A 26209-nucleotide genomic window follows, 5' to 3' on the forward strand; every position below is an offset into this window, starting at 1 on the left:
GCTGTTACTGTTTTATTGGATACGTTGATTTTGATTAGTACTGTAGAAGATGATTGGGATTGGAATATAATTATAATTAGGCTTAATGACCTTTTCAGCCTTCATGTTTGTACCAGTGTACTCATTAAACCCTGAAATTTAAAACCGTACTTTTTCGCCCCTCCGGTATCCAAAATATGTCTTTTTAACCTTGGGCCGAGTTGGGTAACAAAAGGCCCAGATCGGAGGGGGTTGTTATTCATGTCTTTTGACAGCCCGATACATACAATGTTTTATACAAACATATATACGAACTCTGTAACCCCTGTTTCGTCTCTTCTCATCCCCTCTTTCATCATGATCAAACTCTTGGGTTTGAACAAGTGCGTAGTGATGTGAAATCATGGTCATTCAAACGAATAATCTCCTGGCATGACTCTTAAACTCTATTTTTGATTTTGAATTGACCGTGTTTGTATTGTATGAGTTTAGCCTCTTAAACTCTTATGTGTTTGTATTGCACTTTCTGCTTCGGGGATATTGGAGTACTCTTACAAGTATGTTCACGATTTAGCTTGAGTTTAATTGTGTTTGGTTTGTCTAGATCAGGAGGTCATTTGACGGGATGAGATGTTGAGAATGATTGGTTTGGGATCTATTGGTCTGTTATTCTCTTCATATTTTACTTGTCATATTTTACACCTACAGATAGCTCTGTATGGAAATCTAATGACATTGCAACAGAAGAGCAGTGGCATCCAGTTGATAGTAACATATCTAGCACCCTGGAATCTGGTTTTGAATCCAAGATTAATCGGAAGAAACTACAGAGCATTAATCAATTGGTGCAAAAATTTAGGAGACTAAATTCAGGCCATGACGAAACTCGCACATATTATATTGCATCTCTTTGTGAGAACCCCAACCCTGATGACAGATACCTATATATTATTAGCTTCTGGTTTTCTCCTCGGAGACCTTGGCTTGAATTTGACAGCTTTCCAGTTCCACCAATCAGGATACCCAATCAACCTCGAGTTATTCTTGGTATTGGAACAAACCAAAGCTAGTAATCTACTTAAGGAAAATTATAGAGCAAGAAAGATTGTCCAATTGAACTCTGACAATAAAAAAAATCATAGAAAACTTTTTTTGACACTGTTAATAAAGTTCTGGGTGTGAAGTTGGCTACCTTCGCACACCCTACAGAACCATGTTTAAAACCTCTGAAAGTAACAAGACCATCAATGCGCAAAAGCTCCTGAGAGAATTATGTTCTGATATTGAACAGCTTCAGAATAAGAAACCGGCTTGCAGCTCAGAGGAAGGGAATGATAGGGTTGAAAAGTATCTTGTGGGAAGATGTTGTGAACCGTTCAGAGAGCTTTACAGATTTTCATGGGGAAATATCAAGGTTGGTTTTGGATATCGAGAGATCCCTATTTAAAGACTTGGTTGGAGATATTGTGATGGGTGAGTGGTATTTTGCAGATCAAGGTTAGCAGGCATCGTAGGCAAGTAGGTCTCAGTCCAATTGGCAGTCTTAAGATGAAACTGTGCCCTACATGTAATCTGTTCATCACCTCTAGTGATAACACCTTTTGTTTTTCCTGGATTGAGAAACAAGGTACAAGGGATTCAAAAATTGGAAAGGTATGAATTCCATTATCGATCCTTGAAACTCATCGAATATACAAACACTTGTACCCTTGAAAATTTGTAGACATTAGGGCTTTATGGGTGCAATTTTAAATTTTAAGGTCCAAAAGGTACATTTCAAAATTGTCTGAATATCGGCTGAATAATTACTGAAATATCCCCACCGTTACATACCGTTTTCTGACTCGTCTCGGCCCAAGGGTAAAAAAACACATTTTGGATACCCGAGGGCTGAAAATGTACGATTTTAAACTTTAGGGTTCTATGGGTAAACTGGTGCAAACATTGAGGCTGAAAAGGTCATTAAGCCTTATAGTTAACCTGGGTGCATGAAAATTGGGGTAATACCTGTAAGAAATTGAAGATAACTGGTCTGTATGGTTCTGATACTTCTTGTTTTATAGTTTATGCTAGTTATTGATTTAAGGGTGCATGAAAGTTGGCATAATACTTGTAAGAAATGGAAAATTAATGGTTCAAATTTAAAACTTGCGAACTAAGTTACACAACTTTTACAAACAAGTGTTTTGTTCAACATCTACCTCAGAGGGAGGTTCTAGATTATTCAGAAATCAATTCCAGACATAGCAGTACTACTACTTTCAAACAACCTCAATCTTCCCAGGCATTGGATGCCATAGTGTTCTGTTACATGGTACTGATTCTATAATCAACCCACAATATCAACTTTCTGGAAACCATTGTAGACAGATTCTTTGATTGCATCCATTGTCAGTTGTGTCTTCCTGCTATAGGTTGCCCACTTCTTCTCTGGTTTTGCACCGGTGCTTTTGATATTAGCCACTAATCTCGAAAACTCCTTCAACATGAGACATTCCTGAGGAAGATCTGCTGTGACAGCATGCTCACTTGGCTTCAGCGACCATCCTGTTGACAGATCATTAAACCCCAACTTGGTACCTGTAGAATATGTTGCTCTGGTCTCCTCAAAAGGAATATTGAAATCATGCATATGCAATGTCCCCTTGGTTCCAACAAGGGTAACATCCATGGTCAAGTTTTCCAAGAAAGAGCAGTGTAGTGTTGCTGTTTTTCCATCTTCCCAGTGTAAAGAAGCACCGCAGGATATAATCACCCCTGCTTTGTTGAGAACAGGCCCTGGCAAGGCAACTGCAAATTTAGGCAGCTCAAAATCAGCTGCCCACAAGATCGATCTGATGCAGTGCCACCCAATATCGCCAAGAGCACCGAGACCATCAAGATCTGGTTTTGTTCGAATGTTGTTTGCAAGATAATCAGGACTAGCAGCAAAAGTGAAGCAGCTAATTATCTGTGATATTTTGAACAAATATAAGAAACATTTAAGAACACCCAAAACATGTCACGGAAAATTCAAATTGGTTTAGCATTAAAAAATCAAACAAATGTATATGCCATACCGATCTGAGTTCACCAAACTGCTCTTTATCATCCAGATATTCCCTCATCTTGGCTGACCTGGGATGATGCTGCAACATGGTGCCATCCATGTACTGCACTCCATTATCCTCACAAGCCTCGAGAATAGCATCAAGCTCATTAACATGTAGTGCCACAGGCTTCTCCACCAGCAAATGCTTCTGCTTCTGAGCAGCCAAAACTGCCCACTTGAGATGAAGACTGGTCGGGAGAGGCATGTAGATCACGTCAACATCAGGATCCTCCAAGACAGCGTCGTAGCTACCATACACTTTAGCAGTCGCAGGGAAGCCATTGGCAGCAGCAAACTGAGTGGCCTTGCTGGCTGAACGGCTGCCAATGGCAGAGATAGAAACATCTTCAGGAACCAGGTGTATAGCACGGGACAGCTTTCGGGCAATCTCTGCACAACCCAGAATTCCGATTTTGACAGGGAGTACAGAGAGGTCGGCCATTGTTGTGAAAAATGTGAGAAATTATGAAAGGTGATGAAGTGTTTGTTGTGATAAGCTTTGTTTGTTAGGGGAGTATTTGTAGAGCTAATTGATGACAAAGCCAAAGTTGATGAGGTGTTAATCAAAGGAATGTGTGGATGCACTTTGGTCTTCCAAGTCATCTATTTTGGTCATTGCTGGAATTCACCGTCCATGTCCAGATATCTATCACTTAATGAAAAAACAAATAAATCTCCATATTTATCTATACATTTGCTGAGCTGCATGTTAAAGGAAACATTCATTGAAGTACATGTATATCTAAAGAAGCCTCACTTGTAAAGATAAGAACAAATGTCATGCATGATGAACTGCTTCCCCCAGTGTATTTGGTGTTACCTGAAACAACCTGGAAACATCTTTTTTTGTGCAGGCAGTAACATTGTCCAAGGAGTAGAATCGGCAAAATGTTCAGAATAGTTAATAAAAACAATCTTGGGGCTTATATGTAACCCAAAAGAAGTTTAATGGGCTGAAAGAATGTGACACTTGACACTCAAAAGTAGCAAGGAGTAACTAACTATAAATGTCACTAATTTCTTATGGACAAACTTCTTATTCTGAGTAATTTTATTCGTGCTAACACTGTCTTTGAATTCTGTGGCTAGCAAATGGTTAAATAACACGCTATAATAAAGCCATTTTAGAGATGGACGGTGCAAAACTTTTTTTTTCTTTCGGTACTCACGAGTCACAAGGACGGTACAAATTATAAATGGAGAAGGATTAAATGAACATGTGACATATTTAGCCAGAAAGACGTAATATATTACAAATGGAGAAGGATAAAATGAACATATGACATATCGTACATGTATGACTTCCGTATTCGCCACCGAAAGTTCAAAAATCCTCTTAATAATCTATATGCCAGTTAAAAAAAAATCTTAATACCATAAAATAAATGAATGCATTGGCAAGGGTGGGACAAAACAACTTTATGCATATTATACTTCATACTAATCAATATCATCTACTTGATCAATCCAACTGTTTTGAATGCAAGAAACATCAGCTTCACAACATCGTCTAAAGCTCACACACTGGCTAATCAGCCCAATCCTTTCAATAAAATGTGCACCATATATTTGCTCATTGTTCTTGGGACCTGGACCACTCAACCTTGTACAACAAAACATCGCAATCTTGTGCAGACAGACACCTTTGAAGCTTCACTTCAACCAAATTCAAGAACTCGATACAAATTTTGACAGAAACTCGTACTACTTTGTTAAGACGTGATAATAAACTTTCAAATAAATTTGTAAATAGTTCTTATTTTAGTGACTTGCAGAATTTTAGGAGTTTCTGGTTCTGGTTATGCCTATAAATATGTGTTCATTCCTCAGATATACTGAGCAAACTTTATTCTGAACTGCTACTCAGAGAATTATCTTAGAAATCGTAAATTAAACTCTATCTCCTACACTATACTAATCTCCAAGTAACTTTTATCTAACAAATGAAGTAGCAATTTGATTGAAATATTCGGGCTAGCTTGGTTACATGTAGATAATCATGGACGGGTTTAGGATTTTACAACAAAACAAATCAGAAGGAAACAGATATGATCCAAACCTAAACAAAATCAAATGGCTTGACCATGGGAGCAAGTATTTGATATGAAGTAAAAAACATCTAACTTATGTACAATATTCGAGAACTGGGATCAAGTGCCCTTATTGCCCCCCTCTGTAGATCCGTTCAATTGACAATCTCCACTTTCTTAAAACCATTGTGGAGAGATTCTTTGACTGCATCCAGGGTCAGTTGTGTCTTCCTACTAATGGCTGGCCATTTCTTTTCAGGTTGCGCACCATTGTTCTTAATATTGGACACTAACCGCGAAAACTCTCTGACCAGGAGACATTCCTGAGGAAGATCTGTGACTACTGTGTGGTTTTTAGGTTCGGTCTTCCAACCAGTCTCCAGGCCGTTCAATACTGACCCTGTAGCAGTACAAAATGATGCTTTGTTTTCGTCATACGGGACAACAAAATCGTTCATATGCAATGTCCCCTTTGTCCCAATAACAGTCACGTCCATGGTCAAGTTTTCCAGGAAAGAGCAATGGATGGTTGCTACTTTTCCATCTTCCCAATGTAAGGAAGCACTGCATGTTAAAATTACACCTGCTTTGTTCAGGACAGGTCCAGGCAAAGCAATTACAAATTTAGGCAGTTCAAAATTAGTCGCCCACAGGATCGACCTGATGCAGTACCACCCCACATCACCAAGAGCACCTAGACCATCAAGATCTGGTTTTGTTCGAATATCATTCTCGAGAAAATTAGGATTAGCAGCAAAAGTGAAGCAGCTAGTTATCTGTGAAATTCCAAACAAACAACAGAAACAGTAAAAATGTATCACAATGCTAGAAGCAAATAAAAGAAGAGTTTGTCCAGATTACAGTAATCGCAGCTCTGCCTCTTAGTGCTCTGTTCCTTAGAATCTACTAATTTCGTCATGCCATAAAACACATCGGCCCTGTTTGGAAATTAGGTTTTTGGCCTATTTTTTTTAATAATCAAATTAGAGGTTTGACCAAATAAAATCTTTAATATTAGTGTTTGGTAGTTAGCTTTTTGAAATAGCTTTTTGATCCCAAATACACAATACAAAAAACTAATTGAAACATCTATTTACTAAATTGTTTTATTCGAAACAACTCAATTCAGTCAGTTAGTCAAAACAACTATTTCAAACCGCTAATGCTACTAAACATAGGGCCGTCTTCTAGTAGTAATTTTTTTTTTGGACAAATATTAACTTCTGAGATCAAATTTTAAGAGACGGTATATAATTAACACAGACGCACATATAAATGTAATAGTGCATACCGATTTGAGGTCACCGAAATGTTGGGAATCGGACAAGAACTCTCGCATAACAGTCGTTCTAGGATGATGCATCCACATAGTCCCATCCATGAACTGCAATCCATTATCCTCACACGCCTCGATAATCGTATCAAGCTCACCTACATTCATCGCAACAGGCTTCTCCAACAGCAGATGCTTCTTGTTGTGTGCAGCCAAAACAGCGTATTTAAGATGAAGACTAGTTGGCAAAGGAATGTACACAGCGTCGATATCAGGATGGTTTAAAACAGCGTCGTAGCTGTTAAACACCTTGGCTGTAAGAGGAAAGTTGTTGGCTGCAGCAAAATGAGCCGCTTTGTCAGGAGAGCGGCTGGCAATAGCAGCGAGAGTGGCGTGATCAGGTATGAGGTTGATAGCCCGACAAAGCTTCTTGCCAATCCCTGCGCAGCCTAAGATTCCCAAGTTGATGGGGAGTATAGATGGTTCGGCCATGTGAATAATATGTTGCAGGGTGGTTGTCGATCTGTTGATCTTGTAAAATACAGCTAAAAATAAATTATTTAGCTCCGATTTTCTTGAAAATTCAGTATATCATTTTCTGTTGATTGAAGATGATAATGATTAGGTTAGTAGGGACCTGAGGAGTGATGGAACGTCTGCCATTTTATGGAAAAATCGGTTGATAATGGATTTGAATATTGCATAGTGGAGTTTACTTTTCTATTTATATACTATGAGCAATTGAGCATATAGAGAGAGGGCTCACAGGGGAGCAGGTCGGTTGGATTGTAGTTGCGGAACCGAATTTCAAAATATTTGAGTTAGAATTTGGAAATATTTGACTTAGAATTTTTTTATACATCATGCAATTATAATATTTGTAGAGCAACTCTAACAATATTTTATATAGGCTCTTAGTCAAATTTTGAAAAAATACTCGTTTTTAGGAGTGAATATCCCCTCAACTATTATTATATTATGTTTTTCTTACTCGTTATTTTATATTTAATGAATGAATATAAACAGTGTAGTAAGTGTACGTTTAAAACGAAATGATTAAACTTAATCCGTAAAATGTCGTTAGTATGTTTACAAATAAAAAACTACTAATTAATATATATGTTGAATACAGAGTTGACTAAATTTTTTAATTTTATTTAAATAAACTATAAGTACTGCTCTATATTATTAGTGAGTTCACTATTAACTTACATTTAACATACTCAATTTAAAAAGATAAAAAATACATAACTGAAGTCAGAATGACTTACAATCATAATATACAATAATGTAAAATTTACATTATTGTTAATATTAAAGTTGATTTTAATGAAAAATATTAGTTTTTGAAATTAAATGTATGTATTCATGGGAAAATGTTAGTTTTTTATTTACACTACTCTTAACAAAGTAAGATTAAATTATATGTATGTGTGTGTTAGCATGTAAGTTATCGTATTTTACATCTTTTAGTAAATTAAGATGGTTTCAATTATTTATATACTAAATATCTGATTTATGTACATGTATAATCATTATTAACATCTAGTGAGATAATTGATTACTTAAAAAAATTCATTTATAACTATTCAAAAATTAAAATTATGTAATAAATAAATTGCTAGAATTTTATACATGGTATTCACATTATCACTGAAAAATAATCCATATCTATTTTTTACGCAACCAGGTATCAATCATGGATGTAACATAAAAATGAATTATATATTTTTAAGATTTATTATTGATATTCATGTTTTTTCAAGAATTCGAAAGAAAAAACTGTATTTATATCGCTATTTAAACCGTTTTTAAGTTTCTTTCATTACGACTCTAATATTTCTTCATATAATAATTTGATAACATTTTAAATTATTCTTCTAAAATTAAAAAATTTCAGTTCGATAAAATTTTATAAATATCAATTCAAATGGTTAATTCATTCAAATTATTAAACAATATATGTTTTTTCCTTAAATAATATAAAATGTATTGAATTAAATGCTACAATATAGTATATATATAACTTTTATTTGAATAATTCAAAATATTTGTACCGTATTATCTTGATCAATGAATATTGCTGATCTAAAAGAATTCTTTTTAAAAAGTTTGTTTTTTTAAAGTGAAAAATGAAAAATAAATCGATTTAATATATCATCGTAGTTTTAACAAATCTAGTAGACCTCATTTCAAATTTCAAATAATATTAAAATTGGGACAAATCTCAAATATAATAATGTGTTACAAGTGAAGTTAGTAATTTTAATATAAATAATCAATTGACTTGATCCTATAAAGACCTCAAACACATTAATTTATATTAACATAAGATATTAAAAAATTTCACATTATCGGTAAGATATTCTCGTCGAGCTTGTAATTTAAATTTACCAAACATAGAATGTGACGATGTTTTTCGGCCGGGTCATGTAGTCAAGTTTCGAGTATTTTTTGAATAATGGGCCAAGTTCTAAAATGCATTGACTTATTATAATTCGAACTTATCTAAATATGTAATAACAATATAGATTATTTATATATAAGCAATTCTATTTTTAATATATTTTTTAAATTATATATGTACATTTTAATTATTTTTTATAATAAAAAATATGTTAAAAATATATGAGATATATTTTCAAACTAAAAAATGATTAATAAATAAGATAATAATCCATTTATGTACTATGCCTAATTTTATATCTAGAATTCATTTCTTTAAAATTAACTGTAAAAATATTTAACTAACTATTCTTTTTTTGCGGAATTCAAATAAGTATTTTTAAAGTTAAATAAAATATTTATTTAGTACATTTAGATATTATGAGTATGATAAAAAACACATGTGACAATATGATGTAGTGATAAAAGGTTGTATAATTGAATAAATTAAGTTGAGTTAAATTCCCACAAACCACGTTTTTTATATAAATTTAATCTCATGGGATATATAAATTTAATTTCATGAAATTATATTATTGTTCTCCTATCATATTAATATAGAAGAGATTCATTTTATTGTGGATTAGTGTCTAAATTCTCTCGTCATGGTTATGCCTTATAACATATTTAAATCCACCGTTTCTCGTCATGACTACACCTCGTAAAGTAAAGTAAAATGCTGTGTAAACTTGTAATAAAATATGATCACGTTTTATTACAAGTTTGCTACGTGAACTTTATTAGTATTATAAGATAGGAATTAAATTATGTTTTTAATCAACCACGTTTTTTAAAATTGTAAAATACCACACACTCGCGCAATTATTCAGTGCCTGTGTCCCCAAGAGTTGGGCAGGAGAAAAAGCAATAGCTTAAATATACAATTGAATATCCCATTACAAAGGATTAAGTGCTTAACCAAATATACTGAGCTGAATGAATGAGTGATTGTTTTAGCAAATTCTATTAGCTAAAGCCTAAATGAATAAATTTACTGAAGCCTGCTATTCCACTCTGCAGAGTCTGAAGATACTTCAATAGATAGTCCAGATTTCAACACAAAAGTTTGGAATCTTGTTCCATGGCAGTTTGCACACTAGAATCTTATCATTATTCATTTCAACAGATAGGTTTCACTCAAATTTCTATCCAGCTCTCGATTAACAAAGATGCAGTCTAATTGTTCCAAGAGGTACAGAAATCCATAATTAGCACATCTAAGAACAAGTAATAAAAATTCAGTACTCCCCCCTATAGTAATAATTTGCACAAAATTCTCAGCTCCAATAATAAACTGTCACAACTAATTCATAAAATGTAATCAATAGGGTTCCTTTTGCAGACACAAAAGAGGAAGCTAAACTCATTAAAGAAAATTAACGGCCCAAAATCATTGACAACAGGTGTTAATGTACTTAACCATTGTCATCTCTTTTGGTGCAGCAGATCAATTCCAAGAATTTCTTCATTTCCTGTTAATAACTCATTCTATCGCATACAGTTCCCAGGAGTAGGGGTACCCTACCAGACTTAGTAGACATGCCAGGTATGTTGGTTAGGTCATTTACGCTGTTCTCCCGAGTTCAAATCATGAGTGAAAAGGAAAGAACAGAATTTTTTTTTTTATGATTTTCCTTCAAGGTCGTGCTCTCTAGTTTTTTCAGGAGAGAAGAAAAAATATTAAGAGAGAAAATTTTCAAAATTTTCCACCCAAAAATTTCTTCCCAAAAATGGAATGATTTGGGGAGAAGTTCTCACATACTTTTTAATATATTTCCCTTCAAATCAAAACTTTCAAAATTTTCTCCTTTACAAGAAATAACTTGGAAACATCTTAAAAAAAAATTACTTCTCTTCTTTACCTTTCTCTTCTCTTCTGTTCTCTTCTTTCATAAAAAACTTGGGAGCACAGCGTTAGTTATATCGTCCCCATCTTTGACTAGAAGAAGACTGAACTTGCTGTAGTCTTCACAAAATTAGTAGTTATACCAAACTCAGGCAATGCAAATCTATTGACACTGTTGACCCTCGTATTCTCGATTGATTTATCCAATAAGGTGATCGATTAATCCAATCCTGAAACACCTCCCAGTCATATTAGGCAAAAATTTCGAGTTAATATCCAAATCTAGAATGTTACAACATATAACAGAAAAAAAAAGATAACAATTGTTTAAATAAGAACAAAAACCAAAATTTACATTTTGTGAGATTGTCGCACTCCATAGTCCATATACGCACCCTAAACACCAATACTCTGAATACGGGGTCACACTACGTACTGCACCCTGTACACACCCACAGAATCCCGCTGTATCCTTCATCTGATGTAATATACTGGATATTGAAAATCCAATTTTGCAGCTAGAAAAACCTGATTTTTTAAAAAAATTGAAGTTCAATTAGTTGATCACTGTTATGACATGTCAATTTGTTATGCAATTTACTTTATCATTACTTGACCAACTAGTTATCATCTAGTTCTTCAGTTCATCAAACTTATAATGGTAGAGAAGAAAAATGCAAAAGTGAAGGGAAAAACAATGTGAACTGAGATTCGAAACATCTTATCTTATAAATTAAAAAGATAAAAGTCTGGAATTTTTGAACTTTTGATGATTTGACTAAAAATTTAAGAATGACTATCCTCAAAAAAAATTAACTAATAATAATAAGAAAAGAAGAAGAAGAAGAAAGTGTGCGGGTTAATACAGGGAGTTTGCGACCAGAGAAACCTTGTGTAAGAGTGTTTACCAGTAAGGATTAGTTACAACTTGCAACCTGCCAAGTGAAGCTTCTTAATAGAAATGAGTTCCTCCGAGCCTTGAATCTGTGTCAAACCACTACAACGTGTAAGGTTTAGATCCTCCGACTGCTTTAACCTGGACAGATTTGGTAATATTTCCCTAGACGCACAACCTTTTTCCCTATCAACTTCATATCTGGAGGAAGTTCTGCAACAGACAGCCAATGGCGACAATTTTTAAGATCAAGATGTTCTCCTGACGAGCCTGGAAAACATAATAAAATATACAGAGAACCAAACCTCTTACTATTAAAACAAGCAATATCTATCTAGGAAGATATCCTGCAGCATAGGATTAGCCAATTTCAAGGCATTAAAGCTGATCAACAATTTTTTCTCCACATCGTCAAGAGGAACTCCTTTCAACTTTTAACCTATCGCTGAAAGATTCCCATCCTTCTTCAGATTGGTTAAGCTGGTTCTACACAAAAACCGTTAGATCCAAAAAACGTTCTAGAACATTTTCGGATAGTTCCTTAAATGTGACAGGTATTTTATTATCACCGAATGCATGTTTGGAAAAAAGTTGATGTGAGTCAACATCACCGAGTTCATTTACTTTGTATTTGACTTCTACTTTAATTGAATCCAGTAGATCCTCATATCCTGTTGCCATAATGATTCTTCTCCCTAAAGCAAACGGTCATTCTAGAATTTCTAATGGTTTTGCGTTGTCCACATTATCAATAAAGAACTTTTGTTGAAGCAATTGTAGCTCTTATCAACTCAATTCGTTGGTCAACATTGTTAACGTTGATCTTCATACATGTAAGAACATCATTGATAAGTTGTTGTTGTAAAGATGATAGGCCTTTTTTCTGTACCTGAAACCTCCCTAACATTTGCTAGGAAGCAGCTACCTTGGAAGCGGTGATAGTTTTGGTTATACACAGCTTTGGGAAGAGTTGTTTGGCCAATTCCACCAATACCATGCACATCAATCGTTCTTCTCTGTCATTGCTCAACAACTTCGAGAATCCTTTAACTCGAGAATTTGACCCGCGGGATATTTGGCAACATTCAAAGTCATGGGATTGAATTCCATTATAACCCTAGCGACTAATTTATTGATAATATCAGCTTGTGACCTACAATGCAATTATTTCTTTTTGGATTAGAGCATGAGATGTTGATGAAGTATGCCCAAAGGCAAACTTAATGATACTATGCATATGACTAATGGCAATAAAGCTTTTGCATTTTCTATTCATAGATGGCCAACTGCGCCGTACTGCTTAATGCACAGCCCGCAAAAACCACCCGCACCGCATCAATCCGTACCACAAAACGTGGTTTTTAATTTTCATGGTGTGGCTGCGGTTTGAATTTTTAATAAACCGCGCGGTGCAGTGCGGGTTGTGGTTTTAAATTTCTGAAATGCGGTTCAAACTGCACCGCAATATTTAATATATATATATATATATATGGAGTCCCCTATTTCATTGGAGTCTTTGGAGTCCATATACGTTCTGCAAGTAAAATATAGCTTAAATTATTGCAAAACGTATTATTTTTTAAATGATATTCTACATATATCACAATTTTATTGAAAATCTTGCAGATCGCATAGATTTTACAAGTAGAATGTTGCAAAATATATTATTCAACAAAACATGCTTAGTTTGCATAACATAAATGTTCATGTTGTAAGAACATACATATTGTACTTGTAAATATATGAGATTTGCATGATTTTATTGAAGTAATGATATGTATGAAACATGTTTTGCAAGATAACACGTTTTAGAACATATTTTATTTGCAGAACATAGATGGACTCCGAGGACTCCAATTAAAAGGTGGACTCCATATAACTTTACTCTATATTATATATATATATAATACTTATATTTCATGATTCTATTTATTAAGTCTGATTCCATTTAACATACTACGAGTACTTGCTTAGTGATCATCTTGTTTCTGCAAGATCAATTGTTGCGTGGTGATCATCCTATTTGTGTTTTTTCAAAAATAATGAGATACATGGTACAAAGCCACCTATTTAATAGTGAACTCATTTAATTGCCGAGTCAAGCTTCTACGTTAAACTTTACAGTGTGGAATTTCTAATTTGTATTATTGAAAAATATTGGCGACTTTGTCATATTATTCAGAAATTTAATTAAATTTAAGTTTTGTATTTATTTAAAATTTTCAAACTTAATGTATAAACCGCAGTGAACTGCACCACATCGCACCGCATTTTTGTGGTATGGTTTATGCGGTTTTTGAGGGTACGCGGTGCGGTTGGGGTTTGAAAATTTGATCAAACGGCATGTGCGGTTTGATTTACGGTTTGAGGAAAAAATCGCACCGCCCGCACCGCGCTCACCCCTGATTTTATGTATACTTCAATTTGAAATTACATATGCCCCAATCTAGATAAACAACAGTCTTGACAACTGAACATGTAGGGAATACAGATATAAGGAGCACAACGGAAATCCCTATACTAATCGCTAGTTGCTATTAGTCGGTAACCAATTCTAGTCTTAAACCATGCTTCCAAGTTTATAGGTGACCTATTCTCGACCGTTCTTGTCATTTTCATTTTAATTTTCATCTAAGACAAGTATACCTGGCCAAATATAAAAAAGATAATGCAGAGGAAAATGAAATAAGCAAATAATATACAGTGTGAGAATGAACGATGTAGTCTTATAACATTATAGAAACTAGGCTTAGAAGAATCAAGATGATATATACCTTACACATTTTGAAGATTCTGGTATCCTTTCACGTCCCACATTGGCCAGTGTAATTAGAGCCCTGCCTGAGATTTCATGTTCTCTGTGTAAAACTAAAAAAACGTGCTCAGAATTCTAACTATCAAAAATAATAATAGCAAATAATATAACAATAAAAATTAATCAAAATTTATATTTTTAATGTAATTATAATTAATATAAAATTTAAAAATATTATAAGAACATAACATTAAGATAAAGTAATTAAAAAAAATAAGATAATCACATAAAACATAATTCATATCTAAACTTATTTAAATATATATAAACATTAATTAATTAATATTTTAAATTAAAATTTTTTTAATATGTAAATATTACTATAATTTAAAATAAACTAATTACCTGAAAAATGTATTTTTCAGAAAATGATATAATGTATAAACTGTTTAATATTCTTATTCTTCTAGTAATTTTTTCTAATGTTTTTAATTACTTATTTAATATTTAGGATTATTTTTTAAAAATAAAATTTATTCTAGATAATAATTTATAATTATTTTATATTTACTATTTTTAACCTTTCTTCTATTTGTATATTTTTATTATTAGAAAAAAAGTTATACTTATTTATATTTTTTCAAACAAACAAAATATACCTATATACACTTGTATCTTGAAAATGTGCCTTAGTTGGAGAAACACCTTAAAATTTCCAAAAAGGTACCTCACAACAGATGGTTCAATGTTGTAAAATATGGGAAATATCAGTTTACTTGTCCACTGTGTAGCTCAGGATCATCCCAAAATGTTTAAATACCATTGTAATGCAATGTATCGTATAGATAGTCAGTAAATGTATATCATGTATCCTAGACCTTTAAAGCTAAAGAAAACGTCACATCTAGGAGGTGAAGTTGAAGAATTTGGTGTTTGATCAAAACTTGTAGAAGCCATTAAATTTTGAAACAATGGATTCAAGAGTCCCAAAGATGAAAGTCTGTAGGAATTAATAAGATTAACAAGTGGCGGATGATTCTCATTCAAGCATGAATGTGTGTGATATAATAATCTGCAACATTGTCAGCAGAGTAGCAATACTAAACGAGTGAAGGAAAAAAACCCTACTGGATTACTAAGCAGAAAAGATTCTAAGCAAAACAAAACTAATTTGGATTAGTGGAGTAAAGAGATGTTTTGATTAATAATGCAACCTTTTTTTGTTGATGTTAAAACAGGCTTGACAGTTACGGTTTTTATTTCCTTTATTTTTTTAAAAAATTACTACATAAAGTTTGGATCAATAGGCTTGTTCTGGGAAAATAAGATAAGAAAAATGCCAAATCATTACTATCTCAACATTTATGCAGAAGCTTAGACAGAATATGAAATAATAACATGAACATAATTAAAGAGGAGAATAACATAAAAGTATAAAATGAAAGAGATTCTCCTTATAGTAATATTTTCAAGGAAAAAGAGTAGAAATCGGAAATGAACTTCCAATCCTAGATTGTCATTAAGCTCCTCCTAGTTAGATGATCAAGAATGGAACGGAAAACATTACATATTCCATTCCTTTCTGGGCTGATTTCATTCCTTCCAACAAAGTGAGGCCTTGATAGTTGATACTCGATCACAAAAGACATCGATATTTTTCCTCATGTTTTTCACTTACAAATAAGCTAAGGCGCTTGAACAGGTGACAATGCAGACTGCACTAATACAGCACCAAGATTACCAATCTCTTCGGAAACTCTAGCTGGGGGCCTGGGGACTACACTAGAGAAATCTCCTCTTTTTTTAATATATATTTACCTTCAGAATATCTTACCTACAAGAAAAGTTCCTTTTTTCCAGAATGTACCCTTGTAATATGTCTACTATTATCACGATGAAATGCGTCCGTGAAATAGCTTCACAGAAACACCTATCAACACCCACAAGAGAGCACAAACTACACCAATAACAGAAAAGCTGAACTTCTGCACCCTCCTCCCACAAGTAGTGGGGTTACCTGCTGCAGTCTTAGTTTTCACCCTACCGAAGCTAGACATCCGCTCAAAAGCCTTATTTACCAGAGCGTTTTCCGAAGCTGAAGCAGGTGTTGTAGGAATAGACTCCACAAATGACCAAAGAGCAGTGGAGAACCATGAGTCTGTACCATCGTCCTCTGTGCAACACTGATTTTGAATGGCTTCAGTAGGAAGACTTGAACCCTCCCCATTGCATAGGCCACCTAAACATTACCAAAAGTTGGAAATCTTAAGGAATTGTATGTACAGTTGTTACATAAGCAGAAGAGCTCTTAAAGGCTCCAGCCCCTCGATCCAATTGGAAACGAGAGATCCTGCCATGTGGAAGATGACATGGTCTTCAAATACCATCCATCTGACAAGAGCTCTATCATGCAAGCCAGAGAGTAAACATACAGACAAAGCAAGCCAACATAAATGAAAATATGATGCCATGTACAATACAATTTAGCGACTAAAAAATGCAATAATAACTGTACCAGGAATTGGTTCAGAAACAGCTTCAGGTGCCCAGATTTGGAAACTCGTCTGATTCACTTCATTATGGAAGGGATGAACATGATTGTTTGCAGCATTATTCTCGACATGTAGATAAGAATGTGACGCAGCATTTGATATACCAAAATCAAGATTATCGGGAAGATATGGTTGAAGAACTGGTCCTAGTCCACCTTGCCCCTGATCACCGACATCACCAAGAATCATAGCCGAATAGTTGAACTCATTTGCTTCTGCTAATCCATCCATTCCATTAGTTAACAAGTTTTCTGGTAGGGTTTCTGGGGGTTTCTCAGAGTTTTTGACATTAGGTTCTGGACCAAGAAGATCATCCATTTCAAGAAAATCTTCAAAGAGAAAACCACCCACACCCAGACCGGGTTCACAATCTTTTGTAGCAGATGCTACCAACTCAGGTGCTTCAACTGGTAACTGAGATTTAAGAGACTGAGGTTGGACAAAACTGGCCTGCACATTTGAATGTTGATAGTGGTGAGGCACCAAGTTTCGATCAGGTAAACTTGCATCTCCAGAGCAATGATTAACTAATATATGTCCATTTTCTTTCTCAGCAATAACTTCATCAAATGTGTACGAGTAATCAACGGTAAGGGGTTGAACAAATACAGCTTCATCAGCAAACACAGGGTCTTCTGCAATCTTCTTTAGGAACTCATCAATATCATCTTGTTCCTGTGGAACACTACTAACTATGTTATTGTTAACCGGAGAAATATCAATCTCCTTCACGATATTCTCCTTTTCCTGGATTGGAGGAATATCAACCTCCTTCACAATATTCTCCTTTTCCTGGATTGGAGAAACATCAACCTCCTGTTCTAGAAAACCACTAAAACCCACACAATCAACATCAGTCCAATCCTCTTCTCTAAAAGGTGCTCCATATTGCTCACCGTTTTTGGGACCTGGACCACTCTTCTTGTAAACCTTGTACAACAGATAGTAATCTTGTGCAGATGGACACCTTCTAAGCTCCTCTTCATCCAGAGTATACTCGTGCATCACCCAATCTGTACGCTCACCGGCAGGTGCACGGCCTTGATAATAAACTAGGGTCTTCTTGAAACCCACTGATCTCGAGTTGCATGCTATTGTCCGATCTTTACCCGTTGCTTTCCAGTAGCCATGCTTTGTTGCTCGATGGGATCTTCCTCCATTAGGATACTTCCTATCTCTAGGGCTCAAAAAGAACCACTGCCTATCCCCAGTCTTTAACTTGGATAGCCCTGATAAGAGATAAAACCCCATTAGTAATAGGCCTAGTATAGGCCATATAGAATTTCAATTCAGTAAGAAACAAAACCTAAAATTTTAGCAGGCAGGAGATAGAGTAAGAGTCTTGCAACAACAAAATAATTCTTGGACCAGAAAAGCTTAAACAACTTGTATTGTTGGGTAAAAATAACCAGAAATTATCATTTACCGCTAAAAAGTAACTTTTCACACGAGATTTTTTTTTAATTGAAGACTATTCAATCACCAAAAATTACAAAAACAAGCAAAACATTTAAGCTAATCGTCTCTCCTGATATACTGCAAATATTCAAACTGAAAATTCAATATTATAATAAATACTAAACATATAAATGAAACATTATGGAAATTAAACATATACATAGCTAAAAATCAATTAGTAGCTACTCCTAAGTCCCATCTTGCTCAGAATATAATCATATAGTAAATCAAAAACTTAATTCGGAAACTTATCCAACACAATTTCATATACTATTATTATCCTGCAATCAACAAATTATGTTCGCCCCAATACGTTATAATCAAACCAAACACAAATGCCACATACACATTCTATATCCTCTCATCGACTAATCAGTAAGAAACAAAACCTAAAGTTTTATCAGGCAGGAGAGAGAGTAAGAGTCTTGCAACAGCAAAATGATTCTTGGACCAGAAAAGCTTAAACAACTTGTATTGCTGTGTACAAATAGCCAGAAATTATCATTTACCGCTAAAAAAAACATTTTACAGTTGCTTTTTTCTTAATTGAAGAAATTTATTCAATCACCAAAGATTACAAAGTCAAGCAACATTTTTAAGCTAATCGACTCCACTGATATACTGCAATTAATTTCATCATCAAACGGGAAATTCAATATAATAATCAATACTAAACATATAAATGAAACATTATGGAAATTAAACCTGTACCCAGCTAAAAAGCAAATAGACGATATTCCCAAGTCCCATCTCGCTCACAATACAATCATACAGTAAACCAAAAACTCATAATCGAAAAAACCCATCAACCACAATTTCACATGCTATCCTGCCATAAACAAATTACATTCGCCCCAATACATTATACTCAACCCAAACACAAATGACAATTTCCACATATACATACTATCCTCTCATCCACTAACCAGAAAATCAAAACACAGTATATATCATAATGTAACCAATATCAATCCAAATTAAAATAATACTAAAACCCGTCATAACAAACTCCAAATATTCCGAAACTCATCACTACACCCAAATCCTTAAAAACTCATTAAAGCAATTCACACCATTTAAAACATACAAAACTTAACATTTATAAACCAGTTAGTATAGGCCATAGAGGATTCCAAATCAAAAATAAACAAAACCTAAAATTATACGAGGGAGGAGATAGAGTAAGAGTCTTGCAGCAGCAAAACGAATCTTGGACCAGAAAAGCTTAAAAACTATGTATCGGTGTGTACAAATAGCGACAAATTAGCATTTACAGCTAAAAAATGACTTTTTACATGAGCTTTATTCTTAATTGAAGACATTGCTAGGACTGTAATCAAAGTATTCAAATACCAAAAATTACAAAATCAAGTAACACATTTAAGCTAATCCATTCAACACATCCCGTCTCCCCTGATATACTGCAATTAATTATATCATCAAGCTGGGAATACAAAAGACAACATAATGATCAATACTAAACATATAAATGAAACATCATGGAAATTAAACATATACAAGCTCAAAATCAATTAGTAGCTACTCCCAAGTCCCATCTCACTCATAGTATAATCATATACTAAACCAAAAACTCATAATCGAAAGAACCCATCAAACACAATTTCACCTACTATACTAACATCAACAAATTATAATCGCCCCAATACACTATAATCAACCCAAACCAAAATATCACATACACGTACTATAACCTGTCATTAACAAATCATAAGTAATATCAGAATACTATATATCATAATGTGATCACTAACAATCCAAACCAAAAATACGAAAATCCGCCATACCAAACTCCAAACATTCCGAAACAAATCACTACACCCTAATCACTAAAAACCCAATAAAGCAAATCCCACCATCCAAAACATATAAAAACAAAACATTCATAAACATCAAAACGATCAAATCACCACCAAATCAAAGAATCAAAGAAAACAACGAAAAGGGTGAGTGGAATACCAGGTAATTCATCAGGGTCCCACTTGTAGACGTCAGTCTCAGCGATCATATCAGGCTTCAATTTTCGTCTGCAAATCTTGCGTTTAAGATAGTACAACACCAGCTCTTCATCTGTCGGGTGGAATCGAAATCCTGGCGGGAATAATTTAGAATCAGATGACGATGATTTTTGGGATGTTTCAGCACCCATGATGTAATGAATTGAGGTTGTTGGTTGTAAGAAATTAGGGTTTCGATAGGGAAAAGAGACCCCGAGGGGTGGGTGGGTTGTAGAGTACAGAACAAGTGTTGCGGTCATAGTAACAAATGACCTTATATACAATTTGTGTAAATTATTATCTTTTTTAAAAATTTTAAAAATAAAATTTTATTTCTAATTTAGAAATTGACAAAATTTACAAGAATCAAACATTATATTATCTACCTATAACCAACAACAAAACTTTCATTATTTCGTTTTTAATATAATAATATAGAAAATTGATGGACCGATGAAGACGAAACATTAAAAGTTTGGTCGTTAGTTGTTGGTCGTTCTATTATATTTAAAATATGACACTTAATATTAAATAGAACACCTAAAATTACTCGCCTAACAATTCTATTATATTTAAAATAGGATACTTATATTATGACATTTAATATTATATTTAAAACAGAACACCTAAAATTAAACTCCTATCAATTTTATTATATTTAAAATATGACACTTATAAAAATTAGTATTATTTAAGAGGTATAAGGTTCGAATCATGCCGGCAACATATTAAAATTATATAATCAAAATTAGAGTTTACAATAAATATGATAAAAACAACCGTGTATCGCACGGGTTATATACTAGTATCCTTTATATATATAAGAATCAAACATTATATTATATCCTTTATATATAACTAGTGATGCACAAAGTTCAAAAACCGGATTGGACCGGATCGATCCGGACCGGACTGAAAACTAGAATTTTTCAAAATTAAAAACCGAGGATCGAAACGGTTTTATACGGTCTTGGGACCGGACCGGACCGGACCGGAAAAATCCGATTTGGACCGGAACTAGACGAGTTTGGATCGATTTAATTAATATTTATATAAAAAAATTATTTATATAATTTTATTTTAATTTTTCTTTCTAATTTATAGACATTAAAAATTTTCTTACTTGGTACGTCAATAAAAATTTAAAAGTAAGTACATATTTTATATTTTTAAGGTAAATATTAATTTTTAAATGTATGAATATCAAAGTTTTGTCACATGAATTACGAAATTTAGTAATTTAAAGTGTAGTATCGATCTATTTTATTATTTTAATTTATTATCTATTAATTTGGATCAATAAAATATAATATATATGAATGTTTAATATTTATATATGATCTTATAAAACATAAAGTAGAGATAAAATAAATTTAGTTCAATTCAGGTATGGACCAAATTTTTTCAGGTCTTGTACTGAACCAAATACCGAATTTTTTTAATTATAAGGACCGGGGACTGGATCAGGTATGTTCGGTCCGGTCCGGGTTTTGGACCGGCAGACCCGGTCCGTTTTACAGGTTCAGACCGAAATTATGTGCAGTCCTATATATAACTAGCATGTCATGCACGGGCTAGGTAATTAATTTTAATATTCACTTAAAATATTTTATTATTAAATATTTTATTTTCAAATATCTGTGATATAGTTTTTTTATTTAATTTTATTTTTTTGAAACAAAGAGCCTGTTATAATTTTAATATAATTAAAGTTGGGAAATTAAGTACAAAATGTGCATATGGGTGCCCATGCTATTTGGTATTATATATATTTCATAATGATTATTTTATAATAAAATTAGTAAAACCAATTTATACCGATTAAAATTGTATCTTAATGAAATGAAAATATTATTATTAATTAAAATAATAATAATAATTTTTATTTAATTAATGACATATTTTATTTCGAACTAATATTATAAATTTTCAATATTAAAATGTTGTTAACATGTGTCGCTTTTTCTCTTATAATTTTAATATTATTAAAATGCTAATAAAAAAATTTCCACGCACATACAACTTAATCCTAATTATTTCTTCTCGAAAATCAAAATTTTAAAATAAAAAATTATTTTTAAAAAAATATACTTCACTATTATAAGCAAAATCTTAATTGTTAGTTATTTATCTATACTATTATATAATAGACGAAAAATTAAAATTTTGGTTGGTACGGTCCTTCCTTCAATTACATAATTGTCATTACTTAAAAAAATCAATATTTTACTCAATTACGCTTACTTAGTTAATATATAACCAATTACCATTATAGTAAAATACCTTGCATTTTTTTATTTTCACCGACTAAAACAACTTTTTCTCTACAGATATTTTACACAATTCTTTTTAATCTACACCTTTTTTTAAGTAAAATATGTTGTCTTTTTTATTTTCTCCAAATAAAACAAATTTTTCTTTAAAAATATTATGGACAATTCTTTTTTAATATATATTGATTACCTATTTTTTAAAGCAAAGCTGAGACTTTATATTAAATAAAGATTCAAAACATCGATAAGAAAGGATGGCACGGCATCATTCCTTACGTTCAATCATAGAACCATCCTCTCTAACTAAGGTGTGAGCTACTGAATTCACTAAACATCTAATAAAATACACTGAATAGGACCCTAGGTCCTTAACAATCAAACGACAATCCTCTATTATAGACCCCGAGTAAGACGAGTCAATATTTTTACTGTCAAATGCCTGAATCGTGGACCAGGAGTCAAGTTCAATATGCACAGAGGGAACCTATTTCTTCTTCAGCCAAGACAGGGCTTCCCTAAAATCCAAAGCTTCAACATATTTTGGGTTTACAACTCCGACCCAGGAACCCCCATACCCAGCTATGAATTGGCCCTGATCATCTTTTCTTCCATATCAAAAACTGTAGCATTGACATTACATGTTAACCAACCTGGATCAGGTTTCCTCCAAACTAACCCGCCTTCCCTTCCGTTCACCATATTGAAAGCAACATGTTTATTTTGAGCCTTTTTCCACTAAAATAAAAAAAAAATAGGCTCGTTAACCACCATTAACGGGGACTGAAACTTCTTAATCCGCACCGTACCATTTCTGTCAGACCATAATTGCCAATCAACTAAACATATGATTTCAAGTTCTTTTGAAGATTTAACCTCAAATAACTCATTTATTATACTCATAAAAAATAAATTAGAGTTAAAATTATCAGTCACCTTAGCTAAGTTCCAACAATTCTGAGCGAACAGGCTGAAAAATAGCATGCTCAGCCTTTTTCAGTGAATCCTGAGAAACCCGAAAAATAAAATAAACCTCGACGTATCGACTTATAAGGTCATTTAGAATTAGAAGGCAATTCTGCAATGCTCTCCAAATAAAATTTTTCACATTCGGAGGAAAAGATAAATTCTACACCTTAAGCCAATTAAAAACAGAATCTGAGGTAAACTGATTGTAACGATTGGAAATTTACGCTTATATTATATCGTGATAAATATAAATTATGTGTTTTATTATGTCATTTATGTGCAATTACCTATAAAACCCTAACTGCTATGTGCTATGTGTGTTCCGTATCGTCAGGGTATTTTCCGGGTATTTATCGGATATTTTATTTTGTATTAAAAGCTTTCGTATCAAAAGTTATACGACCCAGACTATGTTTTAATAACTGATATTTCAAATAAATTAATTGGCCTTATTTTTTAGAACGGCTTGTACCATTGTGTTATTCTAAACATCTAGATATTTTATAAATTTTCTCCTTTCGTGAAAAATGACTTTTCAGGGCCCCTTCGGGTGTTAAAACCCCATAAAAATCACATTTTATTTTTATAAAATTATAGGACTTTCAATTATACCATTTCTTTGTATTTTTCAATTATTCACAATATTTGGGAAATTTTGGCATATATATTGTATATATTAAATATTTAAAAATTAAAAATTAATACTCAAAAAATCATAAAATTATGGGTCAATTAATTTTAATAAATGTATAATTAGGGCCTTAATTTTAAGTAGGAGAACTAATTTTACTATTATAAATAGCCTAATTTTTATTTAATTATTTATAATTAATTATTAAAAATTTCAGAAAATCAGAAAATTCTTTACAGTCGGGTCGGGTTTTGAATTAGGGTTGAATAATCCAAACGTGATTTGATCTGATTTCTACACCAAATCAAGTCGTTCAAGTACTCAAATCAAAGGTTTTGATATGTTCTTTCTGTTTCTGATATCAATTTCAATTTCTAGGGTTTACGTTCGAATTTGTATTTTTTTGATTCTGGGGTTATCTGTTGAAATTGATGTTATGAATAGCTTTATATGATGATTTCTGATTGATTCATGCTAATTAATTTAACGAATGATAGCTTGAATCGAAGGTTCGAATTCTAGGGTTTATGTGAATTTTGATTTATACGTTTTTGATTTTGAGAAAGCTGAGGTATATAGGGTGTTAGGGCTTTGATTGTATAGTTTATAAGCTTTGATTTAAGCTATAGAATGTGAAATTTCAAGTGCAAATCAGTGAATTCGATGTTTGGCCGGAGTTAAATTTGATTTCGTCGGAGATGGAGATTCTGGGATGTTTTTGGTTCATTTTGGACGGAGATAAACTTCCGCAGTTGATTGGAATTAGAACCCTATGAAAATCACACCAAACGGTGTTGTTTTTTGCCTGAAAACAGGCTGTCGGAATCCTGGCCAGTCGCCGGATTCTGGGCAGATTCCGGTCATGTTCTTCATGACCCGGAATTGACCCGTTTGACCCGTTTGACCTGTTTGATTAACCCGCTTTTGATCCATTTTGTCAGATGTTACTTTTCTGACAAATGTTTCTGGAATTTATTTTTACTGTCAGTTTGAGACGCGATTGAAATGCGAGGTGACTAAATAAGCATATTTCTTTGATAGAGACGAAGCCAACGAGGCAGATCGAATCGGTGTTATAGAAGGGTGATATACTTGTGGTAGATCGCGTGAAAGACAAGTTTTTCCCCTATTCTAAATTCAGAATAGTGAATTGCTTTCAGATTCTTATCATGGTTACACACTTATAATTCCTGTTCACAAACACTAATACACAATTATGATTCCTTTATTCATATCTCATTTCGATTACTGATTTCTCCTAATTCGTTGAATCCTCTATTCATATTCCAATAGTTTATATATATATATACATATATCCTGATATATTCCGATGTTGGGATACATCAAAGCATACTGATTGTTCTGGTTGCTCCTCTATGGGCTGGATGGTGACGATTAGGATCCGGTATACAGTTGTACCTAAGGACCGGGAATTAACCGGATCCTTGTGTTGGGCCGTAGAGTCTGGGTACCCGAATGAATCTATACATTGTGGTATGGATCTGCACTGTATCCTGGCTGATAAGCAGGATATAGGTGCGAACTTGTGTCTAGTTTATTTTATTGATACTCGCTGATAATGGCCTTTATTCTTTCTTGCGAGGTTATATCTTTGCAGATGTAACCAAATTACCGGTTCATTTAGTTATTATAACATTATTTATATATTGTGAACTTGTTGAGCAACTTACAACCGGGGAATAAGCCGTGCTATATGTTTATTTGGGTTCACCCCCTTTTTGTTGTTATATACCTTATTGTTTTCAGTTAAGGAGGAAAATGAAACCTATCAGGACTTGCGTGGTAAAGAAACAAGTCAAGCAGCGGGACCCTCTAATACCAAAAGTGCTGATCCCGATTCAGGAAGAAAGTTTTAAGTTACCTGAGCAGATGTAGTTTTAAATTAGGAATTTATAAGTTCAAGGAATGCTGAGTGACCCTTTTTCTTGCTTTGTTATATTATCAGATGGCATCATCCGCATCGTCTGAAAGGACTGTTA

At 33.2% G+C, this 26209-nt stretch overlaps 3 protein-coding genes and 1 long non-coding RNA gene across 4 annotated transcripts; all 4 read right to left on the minus strand.

Moving 5' to 3' along the window:
• Positions 1 to 2099: 2099 nt before the first annotated feature.
• Positions 2100 to 3651, minus strand: LOC141678773 (putative oxidoreductase At4g09670). The gene is made up of 2 exons (XM_074485155.1): positions 3039 to 3651; positions 2100 to 2929 (listed from the first exon to the last, which is right to left on the minus strand). Exons 1-2 carry the CDS (start codon positions 3510 to 3512, stop codon positions 2309 to 2311), a joined length of 1095 nt encoding a protein of 364 aa, XP_074341256.1. The 5' UTR covers positions 3513 to 3651; the 3' UTR covers positions 2100 to 2308.
• Positions 3652 to 4996: 1345 nt separating this feature from the next.
• LOC141676556 (putative oxidoreductase At4g09670) lies at positions 4997 to 7069 on the minus strand. The gene is made up of 2 exons (XM_074482227.1): positions 6392 to 7069; positions 4997 to 5876 (listed from the first exon to the last, which is right to left on the minus strand). The coding sequence occupies exons 1-2, from the start codon at positions 6863 to 6865 to the stop codon at positions 5256 to 5258; spliced, it is 1095 nt and encodes a 364-aa protein (XP_074338328.1). The 5' UTR covers positions 6866 to 7069; the 3' UTR covers positions 4997 to 5255.
• Positions 7070 to 10591: 3522 nt separating this feature from the next.
• On the minus strand, positions 10592 to 12749 carry LOC141680239 (uncharacterized). The gene is made up of 3 exons (XR_012558292.1): positions 11573 to 12749; positions 11020 to 11192; positions 10592 to 10894 (listed from the first exon to the last, which is right to left on the minus strand). It is a non-coding gene; the product is annotated as an uncharacterized LOC141680239 (long non-coding RNA).
• Positions 12750 to 15700: 2951 nt separating this feature from the next.
• Positions 15701 to 20583, minus strand: LOC141677400 (NAC domain-containing protein 17-like). The gene is made up of 3 exons (XM_074483321.1): positions 20302 to 20583; positions 16830 to 18095; positions 15701 to 16553 (listed from the first exon to the last, which is right to left on the minus strand). Exons 1-3 carry the CDS (start codon positions 20489 to 20491, stop codon positions 16204 to 16206), a joined length of 1806 nt encoding a protein of 601 aa, XP_074339422.1. The 5' UTR covers positions 20492 to 20583; the 3' UTR covers positions 15701 to 16203.
• Positions 20584 to 26209: the final 5626 nt, after the last annotated feature.

Source organism: Apium graveolens, chromosome 8 (genome assembly GCF_009905375.1).
Source record: "Apium graveolens cultivar Ventura chromosome 8, ASM990537v1, whole genome shotgun sequence".
In the NCBI taxonomy this organism is placed as follows: Eukaryota; Viridiplantae; Streptophyta; class Magnoliopsida; order Apiales; family Apiaceae; genus Apium; species Apium graveolens.